Source organism: Pecten maximus, chromosome 19 (genome assembly GCF_902652985.1).
Source record: "Pecten maximus chromosome 19, xPecMax1.1, whole genome shotgun sequence".
In the NCBI taxonomy this organism is placed as follows: Eukaryota; Metazoa; Mollusca; class Bivalvia; order Pectinida; family Pectinidae; genus Pecten; species Pecten maximus.
Window position 1 is genome coordinate 12,854,294 of NC_047033.1, and position 14,914 is coordinate 12,869,207.

General features: G+C 33.9%; 1 protein-coding gene and 1 long non-coding RNA gene across 2 annotated transcripts; one reads left to right on the forward strand and one right to left on the reverse strand.

Annotated features, from left to right (window-relative positions):
* Positions 1 to 839: 839 nt before the first annotated feature.
* On the reverse strand, positions 840 to 5,042 carry LOC117317569. The gene is made up of 2 exons (XM_033872404.1): positions 4,302 to 5,042; positions 840 to 2,347 (listed from the first exon to the last, which is right to left on the reverse strand). Exons 1-2 carry the CDS (start codon positions 4,930 to 4,932, stop codon positions 1,899 to 1,901), a joined length of 1,080 nt encoding a protein of 359 aa, XP_033728295.1. The 5' UTR covers positions 4,933 to 5,042; the 3' UTR covers positions 840 to 1,898.
* Positions 5,043 to 10,746: 5,704 nt separating this feature from the next.
* Positions 10,747 to 14,626, forward strand: LOC117317570. Its single transcript, XR_004530198.1, has 3 exons — positions 10,747 to 11,112; positions 12,678 to 14,412; positions 14,507 to 14,626. It is a non-coding gene; the product is annotated as an uncharacterized LOC117317570 (long non-coding RNA).
* Positions 14,627 to 14,914: the final 288 nt, after the last annotated feature.

Consider the following 14,914-nt stretch of genomic DNA (forward strand, 5'->3'; position numbering starts at 1 on the left):
TCGTCGGAAGGGTCAACGAAGAGTCTGAAATTGATCTGCTGCCTAATACTGCAAAACTTTTTATTTTCCATTCGTTTCTGTCTTACCCTCTATTCCATTTTTTTATCTGCTGGGGTTCCTTTGAAAACCAATCCTCGTTTGACATGAGCTGTTGCGATGTTGTTAAAACAAAGGAAAACAAAGGAAAGTTCGACTCCGATAAACGGCATTTAAATACAAAAGCAACAAACACTTTACCATTAACTCTTCACGCCTGAACTAGGCACATCCTCAACTAGTTACATAGCAATCAGGAATCTGTTTACACTATAGTTTTACTATACTCAGGCCATTTAAGTGTTCACTCTAGCCAATATGTTGGCGCTCTTTACTGATAATCAATAAGAATAATGAACGTTTATTGGGAACATTTGAAAGGTGTTTGGACCTTCAAATGTTCGGCAAGGACATCAATTTCTAAACAAACAAACCAAACAATCAACTTTAAACTATTTGGTAAATCGATTGTAGATGCTTTCAATATCAGTAATATCACTATCACTGATAAATGTACCTAATTTTCCTACAGATATGTTTTAAACATTGCCCGATGCAAGACAGTATTATTGTAATCCGCGGTACTTAGATTTATTTAATAATATAATGTTATAATTTTGATAAAGTATAATATAATAAAATATAATATAATATGATATAATATGATATCACGGATGAAATAATGATAGAATAACAACAGATGAAAACAATACATTTAATTACACTTATTATATAGATATAACTCTTCAAACTCACCTGGCAGGTTTGATTAGATATTTTCTGTTTTAGGTATTAGTAACTTGACTTCTTTCATAGTTTCCATTCCTCAAAAAGCATACTACTGATAATGAAATAATAAATAAATGTATATATATTTTTTATGAATACCGGTATTTAAGTGCCAGAAAAAGGCACTAAAGAGTAAATCCAATAGATTAATTTGTCCGTGTCAAAGCAAATTAATTAAGAAACGTCATAAGATTTAACGGAAAACACAAAATTAAGATAATACGCTATTTATGTTTTTGTTTTAATGCTTCATTTCAAAGAAATCAAGGACTGACAGATGTACACAATTCTAATAAGGTGTAAATTCAGATGTAAAAAGGTATCGTGGCCCTTAACAACCATTACGATTATTTTAACTCAAAATATATTGATTTAAGATATTAACAGCTAATGAAACAAATTGATGTTATGATAATTATAATAACCTGATTAGATCATCAACAGCATAATTTATACAGCAGACATCGCCATAACACATTCATGACAAATCTAATGAAGTATCACTTGTCAAAACCAATCCCTGTCTAATGCGGATCCTTGATTATTCCGAGTGCATTGTTTGGTTCGACATATGTAGTAAGTAAAACCTGTATAATCCGGAATCTGTCTATTCTGAAAACCGTCATCATTTAACTGAAGGAATAGGTATGGGTCTAAAACCAACGTGGTCAGAGCTCTATAAACCGGAACCCGTGCAAACCGACTAAATATATGCATAAATATATTTTTGAATATTGAATGGCCATCTAGCGACAATGAATTATAATGCATACTCAAAGTTTTAACTTGAATCTATTGTATTACATTGCAGACATTCAATTATTTTGACATAGACAATATCTATTTTTGAATTCTACGCCAACCTCCCATCTCCCATCCCCAACATAACATCGCATTTTATAATTCAACATTTTCAGAGAGAATAATCATCTCAGACAACAAGCGTGAACAGTCATATTTTCACGGTCCTCAGGGTAACACAAAAACACTCACTATTTTAAATTGCAACATCGCCGTCTCCCTGTCTTTTGTTTTTGGGTCTTTAGGTATATATTAATATGACGTCATACATTTTACAACTGTGCTAATTCCACGGCGGCTACTTTACCAACACTCGCCAAACACTTGTTACATAAACTATCTCCCCATCGATCGTTTTTATGATACAGACTACAGTGTGCCTCCACTTCCGTCAGACGTTTGCCAACCTTTTTAGAGGCCGATTCGAATAATTTTAATCTCTGTAGAAATATAGTGGCGGTGTGAACGTGTGATAAATCCCAGAATCCTTGCACATTTTCCAATAAATCTGAGGATGTACGGGTAGCTATATCAAAACACTGTTGTTGGACACTCCCCAACCCGTATTGATCTGCCAGTTGGATCGTCTTGACCAACTTGTCTGGAGATATGCATTTCCGGTTCCGGTTTAACTCGTCAAGAAGGTATTGTTCACATCGCAGTGTCAAACTGGCCACCTTATACTCCATCGCTAGGTCCAGAAGGATCATTACATTGTTTTCTGTCAAAGATATTGCATAAAATAGAAACAATCGGTTACAATGAAGTGACGTAGACATTTAGGGAACAAAATAGTGTAGATTAACATATCAACTGTAAGATTATTTTAGTGTTTTCCGCCCTGAAACATTGCTTTAAAAAAATGCCTGATCGCCAGATCAAAGTTTTTTGTTTTTTTTGTTTTTGTTCTACATATTTGAATGTGACATGTAATCCGTGAGCTGGTCTGTTTTTACTTTTACATAGTGTTTTCATAATTTACTGTTTTCATAATAAGTATTTTCTGTTGTATCCATGGTGACCTATCTGTGTGAAATATAATTGCATATGTAGTTTACTTAAATGGTTAGATAAATAACGTGAGTGATATTTTCTCGATAATTTAGACTGAAAATCAGAAAAAAAAATTTAATTCTTAAATAATCAACACACATATTCAAATATCTTTTTTTTTTTTTTTTTAATTTGCGCATCTTTATCATAAGGAAATATCTGAAAAATGAAAGTCTCCTAAAACTGTTTATACACATTATTTTTATTCTTAAATTAATTGTGTATCAAAATTTGAATATGCTTAATGGAATATAAATTCATACTGTGTATTTCAACAGATTTAACTACAAAAAAAAAAAAAAAATCTTTTGTGTTGACTCGCCTTCACATGTGACCTGTGTTTGATTTAAATTCAAAGAGGAGCTGCCGAATACACAGATGTTCCCAGCCGATAAAAAGATAGATCTGGATTAAAGTATACTTACGTACATGAAGATACAGATCATGTAGTATATATTTCTTCATTTATCATGAACTATCTGAACGTACCCAGTTCTGTCAGCATGCTTTATCAAACAATATAAACTGACTTTAAAAGCGACGCCCCTCTTAATTATCTGATTCACGACAGCCAAAACAATTATAAATAAATCTAGAATATTAACAAGATAATATATTCCTCAATGTTTGTTTTCGCTTCGTAAAGCTAACAGTTCTGCTACTCAGATTCAATGTTTAAGTATTTACACGTGTGAGTGCACTCTTTGTTGGATATTTAAATACTGTGTTTGGTTGTTACAGTGTATGGTTTATAGGATTGTTTATTAGGATTCTGTCACAACATCTATCTATTACAAAGCCGATTATTGTAGATAGGTTATGTTGTCTATAGCCTTTATTGAATTGTTGTCGTGTGTCTATAAGGGTACACAAAAACAGTTTATACACATGCCTAGTTATAAATATCTCTACAAGGAAACAATAGTGTATTGTTATAAACAGAAGATAGGGTAGCAGGAACACATGCTAACTTATTCTGTTCTTAAAGGGTAACATTGTTTTTAAGTTAGTAAATCATCAGGAGAAATGGTTTGGCAAAACGCGAACATCATATCACGTTTCGATTTTAGATTAAATAGAATTATCGCCAATCCAAATTTCCTTTTTCTTCATTAATTTTTAAAACTAAAAGATACTTGATACTAGGTTTGGGACGGTTAAAATGCCACAGCTAGAAATAAATGAAAAAGTCTCGATCGTCACACATTAAACGCACAGAGGTTTAATGATTAGTTTGTCGTCATCACTGTAGTCTTACAGAGCTACATGATGTTTATATGTTCGGTCATAATTAGCACCGGGACATGCTCATATTCTGTGATAAATTTAGCAGTAGACAATGTTCTAGTTTTAGCTTTTAGCACAATCTGTTGCAGTGTGTATGCGGTTACCTTCATAGCAGTACTCCTCTCTATACTACTCATAGCACTTCGAAATCGATACAGACGGTGTGTTCGATATTCTGTAGACTGCCTACTACTAGTAGGAATTAATTAAATTAAATTAAATTAAATTAAAATTAAATTAAATTAAACTAAATTAAATTAAACTAAATTAAATTAAAACCGGTAACATCAATATCTACTCAATAACTAGAGTTAACAGGATATGACGTCACTTACCATTCACTGGTTTCAATTTATCTGGGTAAACACAGCAGAGAAATTCCAAGATGTCGTCGAAGGATTTCCCTGGTAACGGGATCTCGATAACACTCAGTTCTCGTGACCTACTGTCGAACATTTGCTTCAGCACGGGCGAAACAATAGACAATACAATTCTTGATACATACAGAGGTTTACCTCCACATACCAGTCGGAGATCCGAAGTGTCGTTTGCCTGCAAGAAACTCGTAGCTATCGACTCGATACCCTTTTCTGTCCCCGTATCTTTATTGGCGGTATCCATGTTTTTATCTTTTTCGTTATGTCCGTCTTTGTTCGTCCGAGAGAGTTTTTCCGGGGCACCGTCTTTTCTTACAACAGACTCCACATGTGGAGAGGTAGGTCTACTCGTAGATATAGTTGTACGGGACATCCCAGGTGTTTTTAAAGGCTCTTCTTGAGGCACAATAAATGGAGCGTGTACTTCTGCTTTCTCGCTGCTGATGCCGTCAACAAAACTTCTTCCAGCCTGGCACCCGCTATCCGCCAACAACTTGTTGTCGAGACTGGAGTCCGTTGTATTCGTGCTGCCACAGGAAGAGGAGGTCGATCTACAGACGAGGTCATTCATTTGTAACGGTTCGTCCATTGTTGTCTTCAAATTTCGGACTCTCTGATCACAGATACTATTGTCTTCAGCGAACAGGTGGTTCTGGCGTGCCGCAATTAAACAGGATTGAAATTAGGATACCAATAGCTGTATACGTTTGGCTAGACGACGGAGCTATGCTAATTTAAATGGCAAAGACATACCAAAGACAATGGGCTTTAATTATATTGTTCAAAAGGTGGGGCCAACATAAGGGTCATTTAGTATTTGTTAACCTATTTTTTTTTTTATATAAAATACCTTAATATCATCACCATTCTTTAATTGACAAGGTGAGGGCAATGGTAACAAGAGCTGTTGGAGAACAGCATAGCTCGTCTCGCAAATGTTTGTCAATAAATAATTATTAATATATTAATTAGTATGGTCTCTAAATTTGCATTAATGATATCTATATTGTTCACTTGATCAGATTGTGTATTGTGTGCTATTGGACGTATTTCTTTTATTTTATTTTATAATTAAATTATCCTAATGAGAGTTGTCTCCCTTGAAAAATGTGGAGCCATATAGATTGTCCAATTTTCATACACTGTTTTTTTTCCCAGTTTCACTCCAAGAAGGGATAGTGTAACTTAAGACGGACTCTTTTACCAAATTTCACCACCCTAGTACAAGTATTAAGTGATGTGTTGATAGCTTTCAACACTTGCACAAAAAAATCTGGTCCCCCCCCCCCCCCCCCCCCCCCCCCAACAAATCTTTCAGTTTAACTCCGGCAAGTGATAGTTTTACCCCCACATGGACCTTATACCATGCATTACTATGCTTTCCGATAGTCGTACCAAAATCTTAACGCAGAAATGTTCTAAGTCCAAAAATTTTAAAAAGAAAAAAGAAAAAAATTCAATTTCTTTTTAGTTTTACTCCAGGAAGGGATAGTCTTACTCCAGAGGAACTTTATTGCCAAATGTCAGCACCCTAGTACAATTATAAAGTGATTTATTAAAATCTTATAACTCTTGCACCAAAATGCGGAAATGTTCTAAGTCCAAAATTTGAAAAATCTGTTTTCCCCCAAAAAAATCTTTAAGTTTGACTCCGGCAGGGGATAGTTTAACCCCCACAGGGACCATATTACCATACATTACTATGCCTTTCGACACTTGCTCCAAAAATTAACATTTGAAAAACCAACGCCGACGCTGACGCCGATACCGGGGTGACAACATAAGCTCTCCCTCACTTCCGAAGAGACGAGCTAAAAAGTACTCAGATTCACTTTATTTGAAGGGACAAATAAACATTACGTCAAAGCTGCATGGACAATAACTGATATTGCTCACGACACATGGATACCCCATGTCATGCTGTATTATACAGTGTATTTTCAGACTCAAGTTAAATGTATCGAAAATTCAATGTACTGAAATAAAATGAAAAGTAACAAACAAAACTGTTCAACATCATTTTTTTGCGTAATTTAGATAATATATCGATACGCCTCACTTAGTACCGTTGAATTACATGTAGTAACCTCATTCGAATAATCAATATTATGGTCTCCTATTGTCTAGCTTTGGAGAACAAATACAATTATTGTCTTGAAAAGATGAATCGCTTTAAGTCAAATTCCCTGTATATATCATTACCATGGGTTTCACATGTGTTGTATAAGTCGAGGTACTACCGCTATTCTTTAAAACGTTTTTTTTGCGTCAGTAACTTCAATCAATATATATCTAGATACTGAGTTTTTATTTCGTATGACATTTGATGTTATTAAACGAGCCTTGTAGGCGACTACCTCACTGAAGAACATACGGGAGGCCTGTCGCATACCATCCATAGCGATTTCAGGGTAAAGTGTCTTGCCTTGTCATGCTGCACATATTAAAGTTCAATTAAAAAATCAATATAAGTAAATAACAGTGATTTTATCGTTATGTTTACTATCTAAATACATTTCAGGATGCATATTTTGAAATTATATGTATTTTCATTTTATTAAGTTTTTAAGGTTACCTTCTCAATATTTACAAGAAATTGTATTACAGTAAAGTCGCTGTCTATAACAAAGCCGATTATTATTGATCAGAATTGGGATGATGACAACGGAACCCTTCAGGCATCCCAATAGGCATCGAACACGTCAAACTTTATATTACACAGGAAATAAGAATTTGGTATGCACAACATCTACTCGCAAGAACTTGATGTTTGTTTTGACCTATTTCGAGATTGTTGGTCGCCCCTATGAGTCCCTCAGGCCTTTAGCATCAATAACAAGTCCTAGAAGGACGAAACAGCTATATGATGTCTCTGGCATCACTGACAAATCCTAGAAGGACGAAACAGTTGCATGATGTCTCTAACATCATTGACGAGTCCTAGAAGTATGAAGAACTATATGATTTCCCTAACATCATTGTCGAGTCCTAGAAAGACGAAACAGCTATATGATTTCCCTAACATCACTGATGAGTCCTAGAAGTACGAAAGAGCTGTATGGTACAGTATGATTAAGTTTAACTCTACTGTATCTAACTCTTAATTTGTTTTAAATGTGTTAATATTATAGTGCCATTATTGTATGCCTTGTGAACAATGAAGAATTTGTATTGTGCGTAACACAATCGCCATAAATGTATTGATAGCGGAAGAAATGTAACTAAGTTACTATCAACATCAAATGTCAAAATACATAAATAGCGGCTTACCTCTAAGTTTCCTGAAGGAACCTAATGTGGTAGTCCATTGACAACATGCAGACAACAATGCTAATTTATCACGCATACTTTAAATTTCAACTTAATATAATGTAACGCTCCCTACCTGTGTTTCAGTGTCGTACACGTTAAATGTATCTGTTTATGATTTGGTTAAACTTTAATCTTGTTTGTAATAAGCATTTTCACTGACTAAAAATTATGTTATCAGCGCACATTGTAAAAAATGACCGTCTCTGTTTGTAACAATGCTTTTGACTTGCGCTGATACAGTGGCATAAAACTTGCTAAAAGAAAAGTATAAAGGTAGATCTGTTTATAGTAAATTACTGTAAAAGTGGATATTTTCGCGTGTGGAAATTTTCGCGGATATTAACTGATAGCGAAATAAGCGAAAATTTCCACACCGCGAATATTTCCACTTTTACAGTAAATTATAAGGATGAACTCGAATATATTTTCATGTTATGAATCTATAAGCAGCCCCTCCCCCCCCCCCCCCCCAAAAAAAGGAGTATTTTTTGTGTTATTCATCCATAACATAGAAACATATTCAATATAATCATAAAACATTATATATATATATAGACCTGGCATACCGACAGAAAATGATATACTTAGTAATATAATGACTATACCCACATTTACATTGTGTACCTCTATTCAATGTATTTTTAGTATTATCCAAACATGCTTTTAAAATTCTGATAGAAGATATATTTAGAAACACATTATACCAACGCATTACGTTCTCGTTTTGTCTATCACAATGCAGATCTGTATACATATACATTTCATGTTGATCCTTCAGATCATTATCACCCTCATCAAATTAGATTTTGTTTCCATGATACAAAGGTATCGCTATCGTTATATAATGAAATGGTTTTTAATACTTTGTTGTTGTTTGTATGTCGATGAATTGATGAATGACGCCGTAGAATCGTCTTCTTCATGTTTATTTACATACACGTTGCAAAATTTACGTGTCAGGTATTTTCAATGTATGTCCAATGAGAGAGAGAGTTGTAAAGTGTATCCGCGCCCGGCCTACGGGCCGGGACTGACCCGAGGACCAGTCACCAATGGCCAAAGGCTGTCTCTCTCTGTGTCTCTTGTCTCGCTGCTTCTTTATATACTAGGGACGATGCGAATTACATAATCCAAATCACTAAATACTAAGGTAAATATATAACTCGTGTGCAAATAGACAGAGTTCTTATGTAAATTGCATTGTATACCCAGGGGCAGTGTTCGTGTCAACAGGTAGTAGCCACGTCTACACATATAATACCCTTTGGACATACCGTGCCCTCTGAATATAAATTTCCGTATCATAATTTTGATAGATTTTAAAATAAAACAGTATACTTCAGTTATTGAAAAATTCCATTTTTCTTACATTAGAATCTATTGATTTGAAATATTTACTAAGCATTTGTTATAGTGAATGTTACGATGTTTAACTACATATATAAATATGTTATTTTCCTCAATATGAGTTACTGCAAATGTTTATTAAGGATAAAGGGAGGTAACAAATATGGAACCGACGATAACAATTATTGATTCGCTATATATCTGAAGTTAAACGCCCGGCAATAAACATGATATTTATTAGCATAAAAGAAAACATTTAACTTTTATTAGCCGCCCAATGTGATGTATGCTGCACTAGCATGATGTAAAAGCCACCATCTCGTCTATGAATATGCATGAAGGATTTGTGTGAACTATATTAAGGAGTAGAAGCTTCTTAATGTTAATGAAGTTCGTTTTACGCGTACTACATATGTATATTATTCATGTGTATCTTTGGTATCTTACATGGCACGTAAACATGCTTTATGGGCCGACATCGTAATATTTCATTTTCTTTTGCGATATGAAATAAGTCGTTTTCAATGCTTGTTGATATGCCTAGTAGTTCCGCTATCACCACTCTAACTCTCATTGGAATATTGTGACTTGGACCAGGATTTTGATGACGAATTTCATCAATGAACCAAAAGACGCTTATCCTCAGGGAACACATGCATGGTCTCATTTGCCTTGGCCCTATTGGATGTATTTTGAGTTCGATTCTAGTCTCTTTATTATGTCGGCGTTCTCCATTGCTTGTATAACATCCAGCGTCTTAAAACCATGGATTTCACAAAACAAACAAAACAAAGCAAAACAGCTTATTAAATGGTTTGCATAATTTACGTTTTGTGTATGAAAATATTTTGTTTTAGGAATTTTAGTGCATAATTGGAAAATGACGAGTGTGTTTTAATTGTTTTCTAAGTATGACACTGTATCAAGTATTTTGATAGCGTTAGATGACGTCATTTGTTTTTACAATGAAACAAGAAAATGAATGTGATACCTTAACCGGATAAGAAACCTTTACTCAATCATCTTTACACTGATATGAAGCAAATCAAGTATAGGAACCGTAGGATGTTACAGTTTCAATTACATTTTGCAGCTATAATTCAGAATTGAAAATAAATAAATGGATCGATAGACAGTTATTTGTAAATGTATTTTACATCAGCTGGCTACAAAATTCCATATCAAAAGTATGAAAATTTGATAAATCATTGCATATGAAAAAATGTAATGGACTCCGAAGAACTGACATCTTATATGTCTACTCATTTTTATCTTCATTAGTTGTATATATATCCATAGAATGCGAGTTATTTGTCCAATGTTTTCTTTTAACGTGTCATTTTCGTATTGACACAGGAAGCAAAATTGGCACGATTTGATTTAAATACCTTGGTCTAAAGCAGGTGTCAAAATGAGACTAAAACATATCATATGTCCATATATCAAGACGGTAGTAAATATTTGTCATACCTGATAAGTGATATACCTTAAAATATTCTGTTAAAAATTCCCCTTGGCGCACCTCACTCCGGGGAAAACCCCGTTTCTGACCATGACATTACATTCTTCGAGATGCTTTCCATCAAATAGTCATTTAAGTAATGAAACATTTTATAGATTAATAAGCGAAGACTTGATATTAGGGGAGCAAACCAGTTTACTTAGTAGATATAATTGCGCGTACGTACTATAAATAGACAAAACAAGGTCAATGGAAAATTCCTATCGGTTGTTAACAATATACCACAATGTATATTTATAGCTCGGATATTTATCATGGGAAAATTATTAGCTACATATGATATGGATGATTATTGCTGCTTCTACATGCTTTTGTCATATTCCTTATCTATATACGACTGCCTTTAATATAAGAATGACCAATTGCTGTGCAATATTTATTATGAAAGTATTAATCGGGCCTCAAAGCGAATCGACATTTGTGACGTCATTCTGAATGTAGTGAAACACATTGGTGCTGCAGGAGCACACACCAACTTTTAGTTTGGAGAACGGACTAATTCGGCGAATATGTAAAACTTCAGCCAAGCACATTTATTTAACAGACATCTTATGTCTACAATGGCTATATACACAGGTCGATATCGAGGTAGGTACATAGGTAGTGAGATAATGTTGTTTTCTGTCGTCAGCTGACTCGATTGTGTCGGGAGTCATTATACATTACAGCCTGGTTGTATTCTCTCTTTACTATTGTATATGCTATTTATGTAAATATTATTTTGTTGACTTATTTATCTGCTAGCATAATATCAATAATCTGAATATGACACATGTAGCTGTACACAATGCAAAAGCGAGAAGAAATGTATGTGTATACAGTAAATAACCTAACGATAGGGGCCCTCGACGGGGTTTATGTTTACTGTATTTCGTCGCGCTGTCTATCCCGCTGAGGATTTGTGTATATTTTCCTAGGCTACATGTTTATATTCGCTTATCCTTAACACTGATCGATGGTATATCAAACCAATAAGAACATTATATATAACTTTCTGTTTTTATTGTTAATACGTAATATTTATATTTCCATTTACATGTTAGATGTATATCAACACTTTGATTAATCCAGAGACATATCCCTATTTTATCATGTTTTCTTCATGTCGTATATTTGCAAAGATATGAAATTATTCATTACATTTCACATCTTTCATTTGATGACAATCAATTGTTAGACGATATGAATAGCTTGACAGTAAACATAAAATTTAACGAGTTTTATGTCAATACTAAGTATTTACGTTATCGCATTTTTTTCCAAACAAGGGACACATTTTGCTCAATAAAATATATATTAAGTGATACTTTCCTCAGTTTTAACTCATTCATATGAGACTATGTGTTTTAAAATGTAATACATAATTCATATCAGTGTAATACGACATCAATGACAGCATTCCATGCGTCAACATGTAAATGAGATATGGTTAACAGCTGTTTCTATATAATATGTTACTATCTAGATTACGAAATATTTTTGGAATGAGTCGTATGATATTGTGATGTATTGAAATAACCTGGCTTCTCAGATATTTTTGTAGACAGTATTGATTAATTTGCTAGAAATCTCCAGAAAGGCAAAATTCCAAAGTGTCGGATGCAATAATTTTTCAGATAGCGCTTTAGTTCAGAAGAACTTTGATGGTCAATGCTATGAAACCTCCTCCATAGTACATGTAAAACACGATCATTGTCGGTCAGAATCAGTTACTGTCGATACCTCGGAAAATATTCTCTAAATAGTAAACTAATTGATTTTGAAGAAAATAAATAACGTGCAATAGGTTTACGAATGTTTACTTTTTGGTGCCTTTTATTTTATAATACTGTTAAACTTTGTTAACTCGGACTTGTATTACTCTAAGACTGTGCGTAATTCGAAATAAAAATCGGGTTTGACAGTAAAAATCCTCAATAAAATATACTCAATGACTTTGAATACTCGTGCTATCTCGAAAATTTCTCCCCGCTGACTTCTAAATATATTTGAATTATATGTGGTATGCACCAGAAATAAACTAAGTGTGAATTATCTTCTTACAATTAATAAATCTTAATTTGAATGTTGGCCATGTATATATATCATACTATTCAGGCTTAATTATAATTTCTGTTGGGTACTTTATAATTAAACTTCTCTTACTTTTTCAGACAAAATGTTTTGATGTCCAAAAACGTTCCTAGTACCAGTCGCTACAGTAAAACTTAACATCACTGCACCTTATCATCACTAGACGGACCATAAGTCAGAAGGAAACCAGCGTGAAACCTTTGATAATACATAATTGTACCTGTTCAGGTGGTGTGGAAGATCACAGGTTCATTTGACATGGGGTATAAATGATATTTGACTGTGAATTAAAACAAACGTAATGCGTCATGGGAATGGAATCTCTCAGCCTCATTTTGATGATTCCATTTGGTGTATGTTTCTTTCTCTTATTCATTGTGTGCTGTTTTGCTGACGAGATCAAACAAATGTGCAGGATGCCCAATCAACTCCCATTGTATTACGTAGGTGGTGACATCCAGCATACAAATATACGTACCCGGCGCTCACGATCCCATCGAGAACGAAGTCCCAACAGTAGATTCAACCAAATCCACAGCATGGGAGATTCAGAAAACTTATTGACGGGGGAAGGAAGAAGTAGAAACAGTTCAGGAGATTCAATAGAGATAACGACATCTTCTCTTAATCATACACAGTCATCACCACAGATTAACTTCTTAACCGTCGTGACGTCACAAGCAAACGGTCAAATTACCAGATCCGTTGTGGAAACGAACAGTTTATTATCATCTTCCCAGAATTTGAACTTTGGACCTATGAGTGTTTCACAGACTGACTTAACACAACAAGCCATCACGTAAACGGCTAAAACATATCATATTTACTCTACGCAATAGCTTTTAAATTTTGTTTTACGGTATACATGTAGTATAAGTTGTACATACATTGTATCATCCATATGTGTGACGTTCTTCACACTCATTCCTCTATTCTGTTAAAATGGGGAATGTTGTAATGATATTTAGTTTTTTGCTATTGTTTTTCGATTATACCGGTATTTTGATTTTTTTTCGAACCTGATCATGATGGCTTTAATTATTCAGGAAGAGAAACTTAAACTTTATATTCAGAGGTCTGACTGATATAGGAATAATAAACATATAAGAACCCCATCATCAACAACATGGAATAACGGCACAATTAGAAAACCGTAATTCTAACTAAAAATCGATATAACGAAGGCAAAATATGAAAAAAAAAAAACCAGGAACAAAAAACTGTTTTGCATGAAGACCCTTTAAATGTAGACATCTAATCAATTGTACTCGGGGTTCAGATAGTTTTATCATTTAAAACCCTTCATAACTTTAGTCAATCATATGATACTAGATTTATATCAACACCTTACATATCCTTATTGTTATTTTTTAGTATTGTTATCGTTTTTATTTGTTTGATAGATTAAATGATCAATATGCCCGATTTGATGTATAGAATTCAGTTTACCTTACCTGTATACGCTTACTTCATTTCCTAATCGAAGATATATATATAGACATGTGCGATATTTTATTTTTTCTTACCCTAGACTTGGATATCCATAATTTCACCGATGTGAGATTATATTTTCTCTTACCCTTGACAGGGATATCAACAATTTTACTGGTGTGAAAATTTCAAATCTCGCCCTAGTTTGAGGCAAGCTACGTGTGCTCTTTGCACACTCTAAACAATGGCATTTCGTCATGTCAACAATAGCATGACGTCACAGCGACAATAAAAAGACGCCAAGTCGACAATTCAATCACTTTATCTCAACATCTTCTTACATTGATGTAATCCATATCTTAGATTTATAAGAGGGTAAACAGGGTAAGAAGATGTAATCCCTATCTTAGATTTATAAGAGGGTAAACAGGGTAAGAAGATGTAATCCCTATCTTAGATTTATAAGAGGGTAAACAAGGTAAGAAGATGTAATCCCTATCTTAGATTTATAAGAGGGTAAACAGGGTAAGAAGATGTAATCCATATCTTAGATTTATAAGAGGGTAAACAGGGTAAGAAGATGTAATCCATATCATAGATTTATAAGAGGGTAAACAGGATAAGAAGATGTAATCCCTATCTTAGATTTATAAGAGGGTAAACAGGGTAAGAAGATGTAATCCCTATCTTAGATTTATAAGAGGGTAAACAGGGTAAGAAGATGTAATTCCAATCTTAGATTTATAAGAGGGTAAACAGGGTAAGAAGATGTAATCCCAATCTTAGATTTATAAGAGGGTAAACAGGGTAAGAAGATGTAATCCCTATCTTAGATTTATAAGAGGGTAAACAGGGTAAGAAGATGTAATCCCTATCTTAGATTTAT